General features: G+C 40.8%; 1 protein-coding gene across 4 annotated transcripts in view; it reads left to right on the top strand.

Annotated features, from left to right (window-relative positions):
- The window catches only part of LPGAT1 (lysophosphatidylglycerol acyltransferase 1), a 65,884-nt gene extending 50,852 nt beyond the window's left edge, over positions 1 to 15,032 (top strand). For 2 of the 4 annotated variants that reach the window (XM_027082926.1, XM_027082924.1), the window contains 2 exons: positions 7,731 to 7,837; positions 10,232 to 15,032. In XM_027082926.1, the coding sequence (XP_026938727.1) occupies positions 7,731 to 7,837; positions 10,232 to 10,383 (259 nt within the window). In that variant the 3' untranslated portion in view covers positions 10,384 to 15,032. The remainder of the gene's footprint in view (positions 1 to 7,730; positions 7,838 to 10,231) is intronic. The other 2 variants (XR_003427974.1, XM_027082925.1) reach the window with 2 other exon arrangements.
- The last annotated feature ends 7,842 nt before the right edge of the window (positions 15,033 to 22,874 follow it).

The following is a 22,874-nucleotide window of genomic DNA, read 5'->3' as shown; positions in this document are numbered from 1 at the left end:
TGATATTTGGGGAATCTGGGTGAAGCATATATATGAATTCTTTGTACTATTTTTGTAACTTTTCTTTGAGTCTGAAATTATTTCAAAATAAAAATTATTTTAAAAGTCATTAGGGAGATATGGAAAAATCTCTGTACCTTCCCCTCAATTTTGCTGTGAACCTTAAACTACTCTAAAAAAAAAAGCCTTAAGAAAAATTTTTAAATGTCATTAGACTCATGGAAAACATAATAGTGATTCTCTTAAGCAAATATACCAATCTTATATTTTGCTTACTGGATAGTTCAGCTCATTCAGCAAGCATCTGTGTCTCAAAGGACGCAATACGAAAAAAGATATAATAAATAAATTTGAGGTGTAAACAATGCCATCTCATTGTTTATGCCCTCAAGTGGCATGTTAGTTTGCTATGGCTTTGACTCGTTCAAGGAGCAGGACTCAAGGGGAAGGCGTAACAGGCTCAATTGTCCCTGACTGTGAAGGGAAGCAGTAGTCTAGGTGCTGAGTATTTGCCATCTCCCTTTCTACACAAACCTTAAAAAGTCACTCAAAATTCTCTCCTATATGACCCTAGGTTTGCTACCTTAGAGCCTTGGTTTATTCCTCTGTTAAAGTGGAAAAAAGTTTATATCTGAGTTGCTGAAATTGTTTTTCACATAGCTGAGTGGGGTTTTTTTTAAACCTTTCTAGTGGATGCAGGAGGAAGCTACAAATACTACGTTTTAGAATGTTGAGGATGAGGCCTGAGCAGCTTACCTAAGGACGATGGCTCAAAGCAAAACTTCTGGGAATTGAGTGCTGGGAGATCTTCTGATACGTTAAATTTGACAGGATCTGTTCTTGTCCATAAATCTATTTTTGGTGACAAGTAGTTTCCGCATTTCTGAGTTATTCTTGTCATACCAGCCCTGCTGGTGTCAGTTAACTGTACCTGTGGTATTGTCGCTGTCTCCAGATGGTACCTCATCATGTTTTATGCTGGCGGATTACTTTGCATTTAATTCAGTTCAGCAAACTTGAGTTCCCACAAAGGAGCAGGCACTGATGTGCACATGGGTATGCAAAGATGAGTATAGCACAGTCTGATAGAGGAAACAGACACATAAGAAAATAAATAGAACATAAACTAATAAGCATAGTTATGAAGGACAGAGTTGGCACTGAGGAGGGATTATTAACCGTAGGAGAGGAGGAGGAGGAAGCCAAAGGAGCAGACAACAAAGGTAGAAGAAAGCCAAGTCCTTATCTTCCTTAATAGGAAGTCAATGAATACACTTTAAATTGGACAGTCTAGCATGTTTATAAGCAATGTGGAAGTGAACAGCAAAAGAAAGTTGAAAGGGGTTGTATCTGGGGAACAGGGATCTGACGAGGGAAAAAATCGGTCTATTATTTTTCGTTGTGAACCTTGTACTGCTCTGATTCTTGAAAGCTATATGCATATTGTTACTCTGTTAAAAATTTGTTTTAAGTTTTTTAATCCTACTGACTCTTTTAGGACAGCTCAAGTGATGCCTTTTCCATGTAGGCTATATCATAAGTAGACATGCACACCCCTTCATTTAAACTTACAGAGAAATTGTTTAAACTCCTTATATAACATTTACCACATTCTGATTTTAGACTTTTTGCTTGTCTGATCCCTCTGCTAGGTTATTAGGTTTTAGAAAGCACAAACAGTTGATCTTCTTCAGTGCTTATTAGCTCCTAATATGTAGTTGGCATAATTGAATTGAGGATTTAGCCATGGTGTTTGTTAGCTCACGTTTGGGAGTCTTTGTGGCATGAAAATTCTAGTGAGAATGTATAGGTGCCAGCTAAGCATTATTTTATATCTTTTTTTGAAAGTATAATTTATCTAGTGCTCTTAAATCTAATACTGTGGATTTTGGTGGAATACTCTGTGTTTAAGAGCACATTCTGGATTACTGATAATAATTTTTATTTCTTGAAAATTAAGAGCTAAGTTTTCATTGGATAGCTATTGGTATTGGAAAGATTTGTTTCTGTTATTTATTTATATCCCACAAGAACTCCTTTTATTTGATTCCAAGAGGACTGGTATTCAGTGCATTTGACACTCTGCCATATTAGAAGATTAGTTGTTTTAATATTTTAATCCCGTGGTGACCAAAGAATCGGAGTAATAGAGGTAGATTGCTCTTGAGGGAGCATTTGGTCTGCCCTCCTGGCTGCCTCCTAAGGCAAGAGAATGTCCCAGCTGCTCTAGGCGAATGGAAGGGTAGGTTTTCGGTTAAAACACAGCCCCACTCCCACACTCACCCCATTTAAAGCAATAGGTACTTCGCCAACCTCACCACATTCTTTCAAGAGTTTAATTGGTAAACCCAAACTTCCTCTATTAATTCAGCCTTATATTCAATGTCACTTTTCTCCTTATAAAGCTGCTTTAAGTACTATTTCAGGAAATCAGGAAATTCTTTTTCTTTCTTTCTTCCTTCCTTCCTTCCTTTCTTTCTTTCATTTATTATTGGCTGGGTTGGGTCTTTGTTGCTGTGCACGGGCTTTCTCTAGTTGTGGTGAGCGGGGGCTACTCTTCATTGTGGTGCACGGGCTTCTCATTGCTGTGGCTTCTCTAGTTGTGGAGCACAGGCTCTAGGCGCGTGGGCTTCAGTAGTTGTGGCACGCAGGCTCAGTAGTTGTGGCTTGCAGGCTCTAGAGCGCAGGCTCAGTAGTTGTGGCTCACGGACTTAGCTGCTCCGTAGCATGTGGATCTTCCCAGACCGGGGCTCGAACCCTTGTCCCCTGCATTGGCAGGCAGATTCTTAACCACTGCGCCACTAGGGAAGCCCAAGGATATTCTTTATCTCTATGGTTCTTTCTTAGTTATCCTTAGGTTGATTAGACCTGCTTTTATATTTATAGAAATAGTATATTTTTAGAGGTTAAAAAGTAATACAGGGCTTCCCTGGTGGCGCAGTGGTTGAGAGTCCGCCTGCCGATGCAGGGGACACAGGTTCGTGCCCCGGTCCGGGAAGATCCCACATGCCGCAGAGCGGCTGGGTCCGTGAGCCATGGCCGCTGAGCCTGCGCGTCTGGAGCCTGTGCTCCGTAACGGGAGAGGCCACGACAGTGAGAGGCCCGCGTACCACACACACAAAAAAATAATAATAATACGAATAATTTCCCAAACCATTGGACTGTACCTAGTGTGGTAGAGGTGAATAGTTTAAAGAGCACTACTTATATTACAAAACTGTGTTAAGACAGTATTAAATTATCTAAAAGTAAAAAGTCAGTAATTTGTAATACCATTCATTTAAAAAATAAAATTTGATTTTTAAGTTTAAATTGTTAATTTTTAATTGTAAAACATTCCCTAAATCAACTATACTACAATTTAAAAAAAAAAAAAAACACTTCCACGGAAGAAACAAACAAAACATTCCACTAGTATCAGGATGATGTTAACTGACTTTCCTAAAAATCCAAATATTAAGGACATTTAATTTGGCAAAAAGAAAAATAAACAAATGATTAAATTTCCTGAATAGTTATATTTCCTGCATAGCTCTGGGCATCTCCCTGTGTCCGCTGGCTTTATTCTGCTGGAGTCTGCCTCATACATACATAGTTCAGGGGTTACCCAGATATCTGAGTGGGGGTTATACTCAGAAGTCGTGGCTCCCACTCAGTGCTTACTTCTTTCTGGGATTCCTCACTTTACAACTGCTGTGGTCACCCTAATCTCTGTCCTCCGATTCTGCAACCAGGAAGACTTACATAGGGGAACTATTCTCAGGTTAAAAGCTATAAAAACGGGAAAACCAGTGCCATTCCTGTCTGCCAAGTGTTGACTCTGCTCCAATATCTGCCTGCCTTTAGTCACTCTCCAGTGCCTTCCACTAATTACTTTTTGCATTTTGTCCAGAATTTATAACTGTTACCTATGAATTACTCTACAATTACAAGAAGCAGAACTCCTCTCATTTTTTTTTTTTTTTTCGGTATGTGGGGCTCTCACTGTTGTGGCCTCTCCCGTTGCGCAGCACAGGCTCCAGATGCGCAGGCTCAGCGGCCATGGCTCATGGGCCCAGCCGCTCCGCGGCATGTGGGATCTTCCCGGACCAGGGCACGAACCCGTGTCCCCTGCATCGGCAGGCGGACTCTCAACCACTGCGCCGCCAGGGAAGCCCCTCTCTCATTTTACTTTAATGGATGTTAAAGATCACAGGGAGAGGTGACTTTTAAGAGGTGAGAGAATAGATTTTGCTCTTAAGTATGTCCCCCGTTAACGTCTCTGGCCTTTTAAAGTAGTACTGCATTGTGCCAAAATGACTATAAACATAGGCACCAAAGTCACGTGGCAGTACTTACTCACATGTTTAGCTATGATTCAGAATATTTTTATTAAGGTTAATATTAAAATGAAAACATAACATATCTATTTTCTTAAAGAGAGCTCATAGATGGATTCCCAAGAATGTGTCCCCAAATTGGCATATCCCAGTTGTGAAACACTGCAGGGCATCTTCTATACCTAAATCAGAGCCTTCTGATTTTATTATTCTCCAGCTTAAAAATCTTTCTGTGAGAGGCATTCTCATAAATTGCTAGTGTAAAGTGGTATAATCTTTATGAAGACAATGTAGCAACATCTTTCAGAATTACTAATACATTTAGCCTTTGACTTAGCAGTTTCACTTCCGGAATTTTATCCTATAGATATACACATATGAATGGACATTTGCACAGTGTTATTCATTGTAACATTGTTTATAATAACAAAAGATGAGAAACTGCCCGTCAATAGTGAGTAGAGTAATTTAATGTTTACCATGTATTAAGAGATTGCAATGAAATTAGAAAATATTTTTAACAGAATGATAATGAAAATATGATCTATAAAAATGTATGGGATACACCTTAATCTGTGTTTAGAGGAAAATTTCTAGCCTTAAAAGCTTCCATTAGAAAAGAAGAAAATTGAAAATCAGCGATCTAAATATCTATCTCAAGAAGTTAGAAAAAGAAAAGTAAATGCAATCCAAAGATAGTAGAAGACAGGGGATAATAAAGGAGAATTTACTGAAATAGAAAACATACAATAGAAGGAATAATGACACCAAAAATAATTGGTTTTTTGAAAACACTGTAAACTTGATCAGCTCCTGGCAAGGCTGATCAAGGAAAAAAAAAAGGTTCATGTTACTGATATCAGGAACGAAAAAGGGGACGTCATCTCAGATCCTATAGTCATTAAAAAGAAAAATTAAAGGACATTAAGTGCAGTTAATTCAGAGCATCAAAAAGAGGGAATACTTCCTAGCTTGTTTTATGAGACCAGCATAACTTGGATACCAAAACCTGAACCAGGAATATTATAAGAAAGGAAAATTTATAGGCAAATCTCTTACATGATTATAGATATAAGACTAACCAGCAAAATATTTAAAATGCATCATATTGTATACTGAGAGCATACATTCCAGGAATGAAAGTTTGGTTTAACATTCAAAATCAGTCCCTTTAATTAATCACATTAACAGAATAAAGGGAGAAATTATATAAGCATTTCGGTAGATGGAAAAAATTGATAAAATGCAAATCTTATGATAAAAAAGAAAACTCTTGGGCTTCCCTGGTGGTGCAGTGGTTGAGAGTCCGCCTGCCAATGCAGGGGACGCAGGTTCGTGCCCCGGACCAGGAAGATCCCCCATGCCGTGGAGCGGCTGGGCCCGTGAGCCATGGCAGCTGAGCCCGCGCGTCCGGAGCCTGTGCTCCGCAACGGGAGAGGCCACAACAGCGAGAGGCCCGCGTACCGCAAAAAAAAAAAAGGAACACTCAGAGAGCTCTTAGAAACTAAAAGTATGATTAAAAAAAAAAAACTCAGTAAAAAGTTTGAAATTAAATAAGAAATCTCAGAAAGGAGGACAAAAAAACAGAGATGGAAGAAAATGAATTCCAACCCTGAATCCTGTATCTAGTCACATTATCAACCCGGGTATGAGGACAGAAAAAAAGACATCGGCACAATTGCAAGATTTCAAGTACCTTTTCTCAAGAAACTGCTGGAGGATGTACTCCATCAAAATGTGGAAGAAATACAGAAAAGGAAGTCATGAGATGTAGGAAACATTAAATGCACTTCAGGAGCACAGAGAATCACCAGGATGATGATGAAGGGGCTTTGCAGGATGAACACTACAGGCAGCAAATCCAGAATCTGGGTGAAGTTTCCTCAGGAGGGTGAAATTGAAAGGATTTCTGATGTAGGTGAATACCCTGGGAGGAGATCTAGACCACAGGACAACCTGGCCCACTGCCTGGTTTTTAAATAAAATTTTATTTGAACACAGCTACGCTAATTTATTTATACCTTGTTTATGGCTGCCTTCACACTGCAAAGCAGAGTAGAGTAGTTGCAACAGAGATCTTAATAACCTGCAAAGTCTAAATATTTTCTATCTGGCCCTTCAAAGGATAGATCTAGAGAACTGATTTTAGACAATTGGTCCAGAGTTTGTGGTTGAATTGGTTATGTATACATAGAAAACAATGCAATTGCTCAATCTAAGGAGAACAAAAATTGGGGAGGAAAGGAACAGTAGCCATGATTTACTACATGCACAGTAGCCATGATTTACTACGTGGCTTACCTTTGAATATATTTACATGATTATAATAGTTTAAACATCAAATGTTGTGATAATTAAAATGACCATACAAGTGTATCGGGAAGATGGGAAGGATGTACATGTGTGGTGGGAACAGGAAGAGGAAGGAGCTTAGTCCTCATCTTCGATAGTCAGTAGATAAGCCCTAAAACTGAAGAAGAAATATGGTGATAAATACCAAGAGGTAAAAATCGATTCCTCTGTGGGGGGAGAAACAAAGGGCAGAGGAGGTGGGTTGCATTTTTTCATACAAAAAAACCTTTTGCAGATTTTTAAAACTGTACCTTTATACCTTTGATGAAGAAAAAAAATAAAGAACACCTCCCCCTCAAAATTGGAAAACAAAAAAGAAAAGAAATGCCTTTTCAAGGTCAATTCTAGTATTGTACTTACTCATGCTGCCACTGTTCTGTTCTCACTCGCAATGGATATATATCACTGATCATCCCAGGCCATTTCCTGTTGAGTAAGGACACAGACACAGATTCTTCGGAATCATTTTCCAGCAACCACGCCCAGTCAGAAAGAGTTGGCCCTGCTCATGAAACCAGTATCTCTGATATGATTAACAAAGAGACACCAATTTAGGTAGATTCTGTCTGGTTCATAGGCATTCCCACCAAAGGAACATTGCCAAGATGCATTATTTGGCCTAGCGTCTGAGTACTCTAAATGTGTTCTAAAGAAACTGTATTTTAAAACTTCACCTGGGGCTTCCCTGGTGGCGCAGTGGTTGAGAGTCTGCCTGCCAATGCAGGGGACACGGGTTCGTGCCCTGGTCCGGGAGGATCCCATGTGCCGCGGAGCGGCTGGGCCCGTGAGCCATGGCCGCTGAGCCTGCGTGTCCGGAGCCTGTGCTCCACAGCAGGAGAGGCCACAACAGTGAGAGGCCTGTGTACCGCAAAAAAACAAAAAAAAAACCAACTTCACCTGTTCCAAAAACCATTCCTACTTAAACCTACAAACATGGGGAGACAGGTATTTCTCAATAATTATTTGTAGATATAGGATAATCTAAAGCTAAGTTGTGGTTCTGAATGATTCTGACTTCTGAATTAAAGTAGATTTTGCTTTTTTTCTGACTCTTGATAGGATCTTTCCAATTAAAGATATACCCCTGGAGACTGATAACCTTGCTGACTGGCTCTATCAGCGTTTTATTGAAAAAGAGGACCTCTTATCACATTTTTATGAAACAGGTACACAGAGTCCTATTATACATGTTCCTGATGTTACTGATAGTTTCAAAGATGTACGTTAGGGGAGATAACCATTTTTCGATTCTTCCGATACCCTAAAGGAGTCACAGTATTTCTGTATTTAAGAATTTCAGCTTAGAATTTTTATAAAGACAGATTTATGTGAAATTTATTCAGGCTCTTCATCAGCCAGTGTGGAAAGATCAAATGGTGAGTATCCCTTGTATAAATGGATCTAGTTCAAGAGAGTACACAGTCTGGAAGACGGCCAGCATACATTTGCGATTGTATGGTCTGTTTTATGAAATAGCAAATATCATTCATGTGTTGGCATTGTACTTGATTGTTTGACTGATACCGTCACCATACAGTTGTTTCAGATCACTTTTGACTGCATTTTCAGGGACTTCCCTGGTGGTCCAGGAGTTAAGACTCCATACTTCTACTGCAGGGGGCGTGAGTTCAATCCCTGGTTGGGGAAGTAAGATCCCGCATGTTGTGCGGCCAAATAAATAAATAACTGCATTTTCACATGCTTTATTCTTTTCTTTACATGGAGGGATAAAGTTTACATGTTAAGTTTTCATGGATATAACCTTATTACATTTTTCTCCTAGGGAGACATTTACCCTAAGATCCCTTTTCTATACTCAGTATTCTCTACGTTCTGTGACAACTACAACGAGCGAAAAAGACCTAGGAGGCAGGGAGGGGAGAGGGAGGAAAAAAAGGAAGTTAGGAAAGAAGGAAATAACATTGGTAGAACACCAGGCATACCAAAGTGCTTTCACAGTGAGCTGTGCCATGGGTCTATTTTCTAGACCCTGCAATAGGGATAAAAAGATGAAGAGAAAGTTGTCCCGGGCCTGAGAATAGCCATGGGGTTTTAGATTAGTAGAGGCCCAGTTTTCTTCCCACCTAGACTTTTTTGGTACAGAATTAAAGTAGATATTGAATCAGACTACAGAAGGTCTAATACTAATAAGCAAAGGCTGATGCTGTTAATTACCTTTAAGGCTTTTTTCTTTATGTTTAGGGTTGTTTCACTTTGTCCTCGATAGGATTCCTTCCTCAACTTTCCAACCCTGGGGCTTTGGAGTAGTGCATATTAATATGACAGGAGTAGGACATTGTGTATGCCATTAGGATTCCTAGTAAGACTAGTTGAACAAGATGCCTCTCTCTGCTGTGTGCATTCCTTGGTCTTACTCTAGAAATTTCTTTCAAGATGAGATAGGATGGATATCTAAGAAGGCATCAAGTGATTAAAAGGCCAGCAAGATCTGTCTTCTTTTTCAGTCTCAATCTCTTTATGATATTTGGCCTAAATAGTAGCAACAATAATAGTAACTCTTTTTAAGAAAGCTATTTGTATAACAGACCTTGAAACTTAAAAGCCTTCTCTGTAAATTGTTTGTGAGAAGCAAATCCTCTCTTGAATCAGCTTATCCTAGGGGATTATCAGCAAGGACAAAGACTATTTGAAATGCTGAAGAGTGTTTTCAGGATGACCTTAGGTAATATTGCTCCAAAGTGGTCTAGCCTTCCTTTCCAGAAGAGAATTTACAGACATCTGTTTACTTTGTGTTTCTCTTTTTAATTATTAAGACATATTCCATAAACCATATTGCCTTTTGAAAATAATATCAGTAATTTACAACCCCTTTTGTGGCAAAAACATTTAATTTGTAAATAGAAGAATTAGTATAAATTATGCTATTCTGGAAATATTTTCTTTTTTATTGGCCTCGCCACATGGCTTACAGGATCTTAGTTCCCTGACCAGGGATTGAACCCAGGCCCTTGGCACAGAGGGCACAGAGTCCTAACCACTGGACCGCTAGGGAATTCCCTGGAAATTATTTAATTGAGTCACACATCCTGTGTCCTGGCCATTGTGGAAATCTATAGGGATGCAGTGGAAAACAATGCAGCCATAGTGCCTTCTGTCATGCAGCTTATATTCCAGCAGGAGACAGAGAGTAAACCAGTCTGTAGAAAAAAGAAAAGGTAGATTGCAATCAATACAGATTGTGGAAAGTGCCAAGAAGGAAATAAACACGGAGATAAGAGTGACTGACGGGGGAAGGGGAGACTAGATGGGTGGTATTTTTCTGATATTGGAAGAATGCAAGGAGCCTGCCATTCACTGAGGTGGAGGAGGAGCGTACCAGCCAGAGAATAAAGGCAAAGACTCAGGGAGGCAGGAAAAGGCTTAGCGGTTTGAAAATCGTATTTCAAATGATATCTCTCTTTAAGAGCGACAAGAAGTCACAGAAGATGCTTTAAAAAAAAACAAGAGCAAAAAACTCTAGTTAAACTAATGTTCAACTTTTATTCTAGGACACCTACCACCACAGTAAAACAAATTAATATTTCTATCTTGTCTTTTAGGGGCTTTTCCACCTCCCAAGGGCCATGAGGAAGCTGTTTCCAGGGAAATGACGCTCAGCAATACGTGGCTATTTCTTATACAGTCTTTTGCATTTTTGTCAGGCTATATGTGGTACAGCATCTTTCAGTATTTTTACCATTGCCTGTTTTAGGAATTGACTTGGACTTGTCAAGGTCACCACAGGAGCTTGGACTTTCATAAGCGTGCATTGTTTTACATGTACAAATCAGAATATAGAAAAAAAGGAAAAGGAAATTCAATGGATGGATTAATATTTATCCCCCTTTGGGATATTTTAAAACTCTACTAAAATGAGGATCAATAATATAATGACCTGCAAATATGTTTTAAGGACTTTTCATGTTTTAAAAAGATACACTCCACCACACATTTAAGCAAACATCACTTTTGGAGAAGAGGAAATCATAAAATCATCCTAGAAGGCTCTCTGAGACAAATTCTGTTGCCACCAGATATACCTGTTAATCTAGTTCAAGCTCAGAAAGTTGTACGCATCCGTTCCTTTTAGCTAGTAGTCTCTGTTAGGCAGTGCTGTAGAGCGCCCTCATCTCCACCAACTCTTGCTGTGTTACTGGTAACCTCTAGGGGAGCTGGTTGGCACCTTCTGAAGAACTCTTTCCCTGTTGTTCGCAGCGACACTCCGGTCCTCCACAGCTACATGAAGTTCAGTGTCAAGCATACTCTGGGGGGCAAAGCAGCGTCCACTGGACATATTCTGGTACTAGAATGTGTTCTTCAGAAAGACCAGCTCAGTCCAATGCTGTGTTTACATGCACTAGTGCTTCCCCTTGTATGAGGGGTGGGTCATTTGATTTATCTTCTTGTATAGAAGACATATCATAGGTTGATGATTGTCTTTTACAAAATGCACTTTTATCAGATGCATATATAGCAAAGGATTAGTACTATAACCTAAAAACAAACATAAGCATAATCAGTGAGTGGGATTTTTGAGAGGCTGCCTGTCTGCACGTGGATCTGTGCTCTGGCGCTCTCCAGCGCTGCCTGCATTGGGCACCAACCACACTGAGGCTTCCGTCCCACTCAGAGCCTTTTTTTTTTTTCCTCCATTTTGCATATTAGCATTAAATGCATATGGGGATGGTTGAAACAAATTAAGGTAAGACATTTGAATGATCAATTTAAGGTGAAATAGACTAGTTTATTAGAAAAATAAGAGATAAGCCAGGCGCTGGCTTCCAGTGGTGACAAGTTCTCACATGGCACCCCCGGAACCTGTGTTCCCTTAGCACATCAAGGAGCTGCCCATGTCAGAGTGGTGTAACCAGGAGAGAGACCAGCAAAAGGGCTTCTCAGTCTCTTCCAATTGCCTTTGGAAAGGATAAAGTCAAGTTTCTATTTCTAGAAAACTTCTTTTTCTTAAATTTGTCACTATGTTCATGTGATTGACCTCATAGTAGAACCAAACACTTCTCAAAAAGTGCTGGCATGCCATCAGCCCATCACCTGCACTCCCAGTGTTGAGAGAGAGGCTATTTTTTGGTTTGGGACTATAAAACTATTTAGATCCTAGTGAGTCAGCGGTAGTTATCTGTGATGTGAGCATTGTAGGTTCCCCTATCGCCACTAATCGTACAAATGACAATTTTGAGAAGTAGCCAGAAAATAAAAGTAAAGGCTAGTGTTATCTTTTTTTCAATAAACCAAAAAAAACTGGAAAGATGTGAATTTTCTCCCAGTTATGTGGGAAAGGCAAAGCAACACCAAATCAAAGCCCACAGCATCTTCATCTTTAGGGCTAATTCAATGCCTATGTGAAATAGAATGATGCGTTACCTGAAATACCTCATTGAACATTAGACTACTACTGGTGAAATGCAGAAGATAGTGTTAATGTGTTTAGTTTGGTAATGGTTGTTATAAGATGCAGTTTTTTTGAAATCTAAGCATTTCCTTATGTGTTTTACAGTGACAGTGACTAGGTGAAGCCAATCTCAATATAGAGGTATGGATAATGATAGGAAGACGGATAGAAGCTTAAAGATGCTTTTGTTCGAGGCCCAGCAAACACTACTTGACAAGATGAATTGAAATTGTTCATTTGAGAGATTAGTCAGCCATCTGGAGGATAAGTTGCTCACTGTCGAGTATGGCACGCACAGTCCTAGCCAATAGACCTTTTCCTCGTTGCTAAGCAAGCCGCAGATAGCGTGGCCAGTTCTCCCATCCAAGAAAATAAAAAAAGAGAGAGGAATGCATACATGCATATATAAATGTGGTTTAGGGCCACTTTTGCCATCACTGTGCTCCAAAGGAACGTGGTATTGTTTAATATACTGTATATGTTAAACAGACTATTATGTAAGATGCTTTACTTTTCCAGTGCAGTCATTTCAACAGTCTGTAGAGTGACAAATACCAGTAGATGTGTGAGTTAACTTTCGAAAATAGATCTGTGAGTTGTAAATAGATGTGTATTTGATCTGCCCTATCCCTCTTTGATCCTTCATCAACATGTTCTCTCTCTTCTGTTGGCAAAATGTTTGAGAGCATTGATAGTGCTTTCCGTTATCAGTAACTGGAGTTCTCCTGCTTGTACTAGAGAATGTAAAGAGAGAATCCATGTTTTTATATGGCAATCAGGGAAGCAGCAATATGCCACTGTACAGAACTGAATTAAAAGTCCTAATTTGTATTTTCTTTGCAAAGTGAGATCAAAGGATGTTTAGAAAATATACATTTTGTCAAGGGGAAAGAAAATAAAACTGTGCCAATTTTATGCCTTGTAGAATCTCAGCACTTCTTGGTCTCAGCTGATCTGCCTAGATTCACACAGCAGAGAGGGTTGAGAACTCCCTGCTGGACCCTGGTCTCAACGAGTCGCAGTGAGGGGAGCATCTGCTTGGCCACAGGCAGGCGCAGTGACTACAGAAGTGACCACCCCAGCAGTTCATGCTTAACTTCAGAAACTCTCATTGGTGTTGAAATATACAGATATTGTGGAGAAACCTATATGCCAGTAGAAGGTAAAGGAAAATTACAGAATGGAAAATGATGTTTTGGGTGGGCAAACGAGTTGAGACTCTAAATAGTAGATTTTTTTTAAAGCTAGCTCTGAGTTCAGATCTGTCATGTTATTAAGTAGTTGTTAATATTACAACCAACCCTTAATTTTCCACAGTAAAAGAACTAGAGATTACTGGATAGTTAATCCAGTAATAAGTCATAGTAAGCCAAAAATCTAATTGTATTTAGGTGTTTGAGTTTTTATTATCATCAAACTTTTTTTCTTCTAGGGATGCATATTAATTTAAAAAAATGATTTGAGTTTATTAGTTTCTATTGCCTACATATTTATGACTGTTAATGAGTAGTGAAAAGATTTGGAAAGACAGCTTCAGGAAGAGGAAACACAAAAGCCTAAATAATCCATGGGCTAGAAAAGGAATCCATGAATAATCAAGAGTTGGCGGTATTGTAATTTTTCTCGAGCCTTTTTGTGAAAATGAAACGTTAAATCACCAAATGTAAACCTCAGAACATCCCTGTAGCGTTTATAGTGTTTGGATCAGTGTTAAGAATGCCTCTCATTCTTTGCTCACGTTACTCACTTCTGGTGGATTTGTCTTAGTAACGTTTCTTGACAATCACTTCCCTACAGACTGTTCTGAACTATTGGGACCTGGTTATAATCGTAGAAAGTTAATCATGGATAGCCTTATTGGATTCTTTTTATATTTAAGAAAATTTTATTTGCATTGCTGAATAGGAAGAGTCAGCTATTTCCTTCATTACATAGGACCTCCTTGCAGAGTTACCATTATGAGTATGTCAGCTCTGGTCCACAAAGGATGGATAAAAATGGTTCTTCTTATTTTTTTGCAATGTAGTACTGTGAATTTTACATCTGTTAACATGAAAGGCAAAGTCAAAGCCACCCTGGGCAGCAAGTATACTGGTTCACTTTATGAGACAGTAGAGACTAATACCTTTGGGACCAAAACCACCTAAATTGGACATTTCTCAGTCACAGAGGGGCCAGATGTTCTCTGGAACAGTCGCTGGTTGGTGCTTTATTGTAATCATTTTGCATTGGTACCCAACAATTAGGAACTGGACCCTGGGGATAAGCTGAGGGTGCTGAACTGTTGGGGAAGGCTGACTGTAGCTATATGGAAAATAAAATAAGGGTTTTTCTGCAAATTTCCATTTGAGGATTTTTACATTTAATATTTTTTTAAAACAGTTAAAAGAGCAAAAAAAAGTTTTAAGTGTAATCTACTTGCGAGGTATGCACACATATTTTGAATGGCTTTATTTTTATTGTGTAAAACTGTTGAACACATGACTGTGATGCACAAATTCTTTACATGTAAGGAGTCTATGCATTTTACAGTAACTCATTTCATGATTGGGTAATGAAACAGTTGTACATTGAATTGCCATTGTTGTATTAAGTGCTTTCATTTTCTTTACAGTTATTACAAAGTTGTATTTATTTTATACAGGTGGATTTTCATTTTCCTGATGCCATAATGTTTACTTTAGCTTGTTGACCTGTCTTTCTTTGTGTATCTGCATGTTGTAATATATGATAAGAATGAATGTAAAGGCTGTGGCAACTGTAATTAAATTTTGCAAAGGGCTGGTCACATGTGGATCTGGTTTATGAACGCATTTGGGATTATTTTCGTAACCAGATCACCTTTTCAGAAATTTAGATGTGAACACCAAAAGAAGCATTTTCTCAACAAAAATTAATAGCTGGTTCTATTTTTTTTAACCTAGAAAAAATAAAGTTGATTTTTTTCAAGTAAAGTGCTTTTAATTCTTAGTAGTGGGGATGGGTGGTTGTATTTTACTGGAGATATTTAGGCATTAACATCTGTGGACGTGTATCATGGCAGTTGGATGCTGAGGGCAAACTGAAAACCCAAATGAAAAAACATTGTACTTCCTCCTTTGGTTTTAAACTATTCCCCCCACTCCTTCCCACTTTCCCCATCCAGTGGTCTACTGGTAAATGTTGAATAGACTGCTCTAGAAAAAAAATTCTGTATTCAAATGTGCATACGTTTGTTAAAATTTTGCTGATAGCAAGGACATATAAACACAGTTAACAAATAATAAAATATACTTTATTGTAAATCCCATATAGCCAGTTGATTCTCCCAGGATACTTTAATTGATTTTTGCTGAACTCTTGTAGCCAATCTATGATCGCAATTCAACCATGATTTAAAAAATGGAATTACATCGTAATCCACTTATTTCTCAAATTTATTGTCATTCAATCTGATACATGATCTGTTAAACTATTTCTTACCCTTGTACAAATTATACTCATTAAAGTGAACCACTTTTAGCTTCAGCACTCATTGTAAGCTTATATAATTTAATTTTAATAACAACGGTTTAGCAACTGCTGGCAAAACTCTAAAATTTAACAATCAGCTGTAGGCAGCCAGTAGGGGCTGTCCAGCACACCACTGCCCTGTGCTGTTTTTTTGTTTTTGTTTTTTTTGGCAGTACATAGGCCTCTGTGGCCTCTTCCGTTGCGGAGCACAGGCCCCGGATGCGCAGGCTCAGCGGCCATGGCTCACGGGCCCAGCTGCTCCGCGGCATATGGGAGCTTCCCGGACCGGGGCACGAACCCGTGTCCCCTGCATCGGCAGGCGGACTCTCAACCACTGCACCACCAGGGAAAACCCCTGTGCTTTTTTTTTTTAATGTAACTGTTAGTGTTGAGTAAACTCACTGCTCTCAGGAAATTCCTATCACTGACCCTTTAAAGGGTGGGAAAGCATTAATATCTGTCCTACAGAGCATGCTTTTGATTTGAAGAATTTGACAACAGCAAATCTTTCCTGAAGTGCATGGGAAGCTTGCACATTTCTAAATTTGGTTCTTTGCTTTCATTTCTCAAAACGAAGTAAACTGATAACAGGCATCTCTAAGATTTTGTTTTGAACACTGAAAACATTTATTGTTTAGGTATTTTTTTGGTGGACAGTATGTTTGATCCCACTGAAAATTTTAAATGCATTTAAATATCTTACACAATCGACCAAATAAGTTAAATAGTTACAGTTCAGCCTACCTCTTCTTTTTCCATCTGGATTTAGGCTGCTGTTTTGGTGAGGCTGTAATTTTTTCCCTAGTGTGGTTTCTGTGGAAGACAACAGACTGAGGGCAAAGGCCTGAAAGCAAATTTGAAGCACTCTGAGATCTGTTGCTGACCAGCCCTATTCTGCATGAGTTGGGAAAAAAAGAAAAGCCGTTGTTTTTAACCTCAACTTAATGGGAAAATGTTTGTTTTTAGAAAATGTTTCTTCCTGCTGAAAACATGTATTTTTAAAAGGAAAAAATTTCCTCTTTTGGCTATAAGAAAAAGTCAGCCCTGTGAGCAGGTGTGACCATATCATAACAGGCTGATACAATATAAATCAATAAATTTTTACCTTTCAGGACTTGGATAACCTTGTTCTTAACTCTTAGAGGCTTGAGAAACGTTAAACTAAGTATCAGTTACCCAGATCACATATAAACACACGCACAAATGTATTGTGAGAGGAGGGTTGGCTAACCACTGGAAATGAGACAGGCTCCTTTCCTAGTCAGAAAAATACTCTTAATTAGGTGAGTAAACCTATTTTCCAAAGGAAGAAATTGGAACTTTTTTTTTTTCTTTCTAGAAATCATGAACATATCACAAAGCTCCTTCCTGAGTTTTCCCCTGGAAAGTTTCTGTTGCCTCTCCTTGGAATACTTTCTGCCTTTTAGGTGTGAGATTCACTCTAGAGATGGTGGTAAAGTTCTCACTGCTGAAGAGGGAACACTGGGCCGTCCTTGCAATTACAGTAGCTGTCTTAGTGGTGTCATTGAGAAATCACGTGGCTAAGATACCTCCCCTAAAATATCAATTGCTGCATCTTCATTCCTTTGTTTCGTTTTTGGTGCAAAACTCCCTGAAAAGGTCTTCAGTTTTTATTCGTTAACTAACACCTAACACTCTATCAGGATCAGCTGATGGACAGCTAAGGGAAAAGAAAATAGATACCTAGAAGTGGGGGGAGTTGGGAGGGGATTAGAAGAGCTTGGAGTACTAGGAAGAGGAACCCAGGAGTGTTAAAAAAGAAAATACCAAAGTCTGCTGTCTACAAACAGGTACACACACCCCTGATACGTGAGGACCCCAGGGAGTATTCAAACATGATGGTCTTAAGGAGGTCGACTTCCATGTGAACTGTCCTCAGACTGCCATTCCTGAGGGCTCACCTCTAGAGGATCCCAGCTGCCATCTTACATACTCCTGCCCTCTTAGCAGAAGAAATATGCCTCTGAGCCATTAGGCATCTCCAGGACGCCAGACAAAGGGACAATTCAATATTGGTGACAAGGAGCCTCTTTTAATCAAGGAATCTAGAGGCCACAATAGGGCTTTTTCTCTTTCCCTGATATGTACACTTTTTAATAGGGACAAAGGATGGCATTGGAAATGAGGCATCTGGGCCCGTGTTGGGTCTGTTGAACTCTGATATGTTTAGTGTGCAGCAGTGAGAAGAATGGCAGTTCGGGGCTCCCTCAAAGCACAAAAGTAGCAGCAACCAAGACTTCTTTTGGCTTAGAGCCAGGACTGGCACAATGTCACTTTGGCTAAAGTGAGTCACAGGGCAATGTGGGAGGGTCTACAAAAGGGTGTGAACCCCGGGAGGCATGGCTCATTGGGAGCCATCTTTGAAGACCAGTTATCACAGTAAAAAAAAATTCCTCAGCTATTTGAATAATTAAAGGACGTTACATAGGTCTAGAAGAGCTCTCTCACTTCCACAAGTTTGCCCATAATTTCAAAAGCTGGAAATTTTTTGAGTTTCCAAATACTTGAACAGGATTAGATCTGTTGATCCATCACTCATTCATATAAGTCACATTAATCAGAGGGACACCCGTCTAAAACAATGCAGGTTTTGTTTGGGAGTAACCTTTATATTATCTTTGGCACTGATTGATGTGTAACGCATTAGCCCTTAGAATTTCAGAGCTACTGGAACTTTAGAAATCACCTTGTTTTGAGATGGTAGATTTCATTCTGGTGCAATTTTGGTCCATTTGCCGGTAGCCTCAAATGGCTACTTAATAGTATTGTGGGGACTACAACCAGGTCTTTTGATTTCCATTCAAATGTTTTCCTCAAAACAGCAGATTGCCTCCGTTGGATTTCTGTTTTTAGTAAATAACAGTTAAATCTAAAGGATTAGGTATGCTTGTTAAAGGGGTAATGGACCTAAAAGCTTCTATAATTTCCTTTTCCCCTGATTTTAAAATAAACATAATAGTTCCCAAACCCTAGAAGATTACTTTTTAATATGTGTTCCCCTCAGCTGTTGCAGAGATACAATTAGCCACTAAAAAGTCGGGAATCCATGCTTTTTATCTTTTTGGATATGGACATGAAATGTATTTTGTTTTTATTTTTGCCCTGTAGAGTACAACATAAAGAGAATGCCTTTGTTTCAGACTGAAGGGGATAGAGATTTCAATCTCATAATGATTTCTTTCATTTCTGAATTCCAGGTATGAAACTGGCAGCAGGTAGTAAATTCATGACTACCTCTAGTGCCCGAATGGCCCTCCATCATGGTGGCCTCTGGGTTCCAGGGCTTGTCCAAGTAGGAGCCCGCAGAGAGGCAGCAGAACCCAGGACTTGTCCCATGAGCTTGAATCTCAACCCCTTTGGCAAGTTTCTTATCCTCTCAACCTCATGCTCATGTGTTAAATGGGAAACTTTCAAAGAGGTATTTTCAGCGTTAAATGAGATCGTGTATGTGAAGAACATTGTGCTGAATGCTCAGTAATGGAGGCTGTTTTATCCCACCCCAACTAGGTTTAACAAAGGGTATAAATTATTCCTACACCTAGCTGTGCCTAAGGTCCAAATAACCTGTTCGGTTCATTAGAATTGTATCACTGTGGCATAGGCTATAATACCCACCATCTCACTTTCCAGAGCCCTGGGTCCTTTGGCCCAGGTAAACTGAAATGCAATCAGCATAGCCAAGCTCCTAACCTCACCTAGTCAGACTATATCTAATTATCTAAGGCTCCAGACAGTAGCAAGAAAAGGCTTTGTGGTCAGAGAGCCAATTAGAAAGGTGAGGAGACTAGGGCCTAAAGAGGAAATAGGACCTGTTAGAAAGAAGACATTACATAGTCTTAATAGGGACCTATTTTTGCTTCTGAGACATGATGTCACTTGTGGTGAAGACCTTGAACTAATTATCAAAAGGGAGGGAAATATAATTTCTAGTAGTTAGAAGCTATCCACCAGCCCAACAGTTCTCTATGAATAATTTATATGATCCTAAATATAAAAGCCTGCATTGACAGCATCCTAAAGATTTAGGAAGCTGCAGTAATTTTGAAAACCTTTTCCTTTCTAGGTGCAGAAGATTCTGAGGTTTATATCTTGAGAACTGACATTTTATCTTCCAGTCCTAAGTGCGGTATACTCAATTCTTGGAAATCTGGGTACCAGAAGGAAGTGGGCAGATTAGAATCAAATGTTGCCTGTGGTTATGGAGGTGTCATGGTAAAGTACAGAGGAACTTTAGGCAGAGCTGGGACAGCAGGTATGGGTTTGAGGCCTGGCTCTGCTGAGGGTTGGAGTGGAGAAGTGATATAAAGGTGATGTTTCAAAGTCCAGTCTGGCCCTAAGGGCCTTTGATTTCCCAGCCCGATAGCTAGCAGGCTGTTCAGTCCACCACTCACAGAACTTCTTCAGAGTATTGACACCAGAAGGTGGAACTCCACAAGAAAGAGGATGAAGGGCAAAGATGAGAGTGCAGAACAGGTCTCCTAGAAGAGACTTGGAAACACCTAGAAGCTATCGGCCGGTGATGACACATGGAGACACATCTGTGCCTGCCCCTGCATGATACTATTCAGAGAAGCCCTGGGCTGGCTTCTAACGAGGAGACCCTGGCTTTGTTTTCCTAAAGAAATACTGAAAAAGGCAAGGGACTGAGTGAGTTCATGAATGTGGAATCTATAAAGCAGTTTCTCCTTGGAGGCAAAGACATGATCTAGTTGACTACTCAACCTGCCGAATCCGCTGCCTTTTAGATCAGGAATAGTCATTGGAATAAATCGGAATCCTGTCTGAATCCTGTCTGAAGAGTGAGGAGACGTGGTGTGTCAGGCGAAGCACTGACTCAGACTGACTGACTCTTTACTGAAAGAGGAAGAGGAGTGACAGGAGGCCTACCTGCCCGTCCCCGCTGGAGCTACCTGTCTTACCCAGGGGTAGATTCTAACACAGACCAGCCCAAGTGGAGGCCCCATGGGTTTTTCATTTGAAAGGCATTTATGGTTGGGGTCGGGTAGGGAGGAGAGGTGGTGGGCACAGAACAGAGCAACAGAGAATCTGAAAACCACGGACAGGAAGGAAATGAAAGTAAAGGCTTTTGCTTTACTCTGAGTAAGGGAAGCAGGAGAGCACTAGTTCTACGGAGCAGGTGAGGAGCAGCAAGCCTGGCCACGTGCTCAGCCACAGATATCTGGGCGGTGCAGGGTGTGCTCACGGGCAAGGCAGCACGTGAGCCTTATTCTACCTGTGCAGCCCCTCCCGGGGCTCCAGCTCTTCATGTCAACCCTGCACCCACCAGGCAGACAGCAAGCCAAGGACAGCCCTTCCTGCCCACGCGGGCCCCCGGGTCCCGGGGACCTCCACTCTCAGGCAGTTCCTTGCCCTTCCCACTCCCTCTGGTGGCTGCCCTTCGAATCCGAGGACACGGGTGAAGGGCTCAGGATTTTCTCAATGGACCTATTTCCCCAGTCTGGGGTGGGATGAAACCACATGGTTCTAGAAGCTTCTGCCTCTTTCCTTGCCTGGCCCTTTTAGAAGGGCCATGTGTTCTACCCTCTTTCCTTGTATGATGGACTCTTCAGCTGTTTGAGGTTGTTAGGTTTTTGTTTTGTTTTAAAATTTCTGTGTTATTTCTTTGGGCAAAAACGGAATGAGTTTCTGTGATCCTGCTTTATTCCACCATCGTTAAACAGAAGTCTAATGCCTCAGCTCAGTTTTCTGAGTTTCAGTTCGTTGAAAGTCTGCTTAGCTCATGCCATTTTCATGACTGTTATTCAAAGAAAGCACATCTGAAAAAAAGGCATTATATTCCCCACAGCCCAGGGGGGAAAACAATTTAGTAGGAGAAAGAATTAAGGAGTTTTTTCTTCTCCCCTGATAGGGGAAGTGAGATTTCAATTGCTGATAGATGGAAGGGAAAGGCTGAGTGGGGCAACAAAGGCTGTTAATCTGGAAGTTACAATTTCCTCAATTTCTACGCCTAGGAAAACTCCTATCGTGTCAGAGGGTTATAATAATCCTTGTGAAAGGTTTGGAGAACCTCAAAACACTCCACAAGGGTGAGGGGCAGTTACAATTAAAATCGACAATGAAAGGAATCCTTTTTGGCACTAGAAGAATTCACAAAGAGGCTTGGGTAAGCCTGTGCCAGGGGTGCTGGGCAGGAGATCATGACTCCGGGAGCGGGAGCTGTTGGACCAGCTGGCCCCTAAGGCCTGTCTCCACCCCAGGAGCCATTGTCAGTCACACTGGCTGTGATAAAAGCTCCCACTGTGCCTGCATTTTCTGCTCTGCTCAGGGGAGGGAAGAAGCTGAGCCCAGCTTGGCCAGAGGACAGCGTTCCTTTCACCCTCATCATTTGCAGAGGCCTCTCCCCGAGATTCAAGCCACCAGGCAGGACCAGCTACACAGTTCGTGGGACTTAGTGCAAAATGCAATGTGGAGCCCGTGGTTCAAAAACTTAAAGTTTTTCAAGATGGGAAACAACAGAGCATTTAACCAAGTGCAGGTCACTGGTTTATGAAGTCAGCCTTGCCACCAGGACCACCAGGGAGGAAACAGGAACGGAAAGGAGCCAGGCCCCTGGGGGTCCTCAGGGTCCCCGCTCGGTCCCTCTCCCCAAGGCACTGCACAAGGAGCCCTTATGGAGGAGATAAGAGTCCCAAACGCAAAAAGCATTGCCGTGAGCCAGGCAGTGTTCTAAGCATGTCCCACACAACTCCTCTAACCTTCACAACCCCGCAGGTAGGTACTATTATTATCACTGTTTTACAGATGTAGGAAATGACACAGAGTTTAAGTGACTTACCCAAGACCACCCAACCAGCAGTGGCGGAGCCAGAATTCAGATGCTGGCAGTCTGGCCTCAGAGTCTGACCTCTTAGCCGCTATGATTTCCTCTTTTTCCAGGGGAGTTCCGTGCAATGGCTCAGACGGGGGAACAGTTGCAGGTGAAACTGCTGCAGGAATGGAAGTGGATCACCGGGCTGTAGCCTCTTCTCCTTTATTGCCCTTAGTAAAACCACACCAGACCCACCGAGGAGGCGGGCAAGGCTGCCGGGAGCTCTGGGTGCCCAGACGGGCAGCGATAACCATGCATCTGAGGGGTGTCTTAGTTTGGGGTCCCTCTTAAGCAAAGCCTGAGATAAGGTTTTGGGTGCAGGTAGTTATTTGGGAGATGATTCCTGGAATGAGACAGGGGGCAGAGGGCATGGAAAGGAAATGGAACGAGGAAAAGTAATATTGGGGACATTATTGAGGCCACCATCACAGGCAGTGGGAGCGCAGCTCTGCCG

This window comes from Aethalodelphis obliquidens, unplaced genomic scaffold (genome assembly GCF_003676395.1).
Source record: "Aethalodelphis obliquidens isolate GAN/ISIS:26980383/991018 unplaced genomic scaffold, ASM367639v1 scaffold48, whole genome shotgun sequence".
NCBI lineage: Eukaryota > Metazoa > Chordata > Mammalia > Artiodactyla > Delphinidae > Aethalodelphis > Aethalodelphis obliquidens.
Note: the sequence above shows the minus strand (reverse complement) of the source record. Positions and strands in the feature narration are given on the sequence as shown.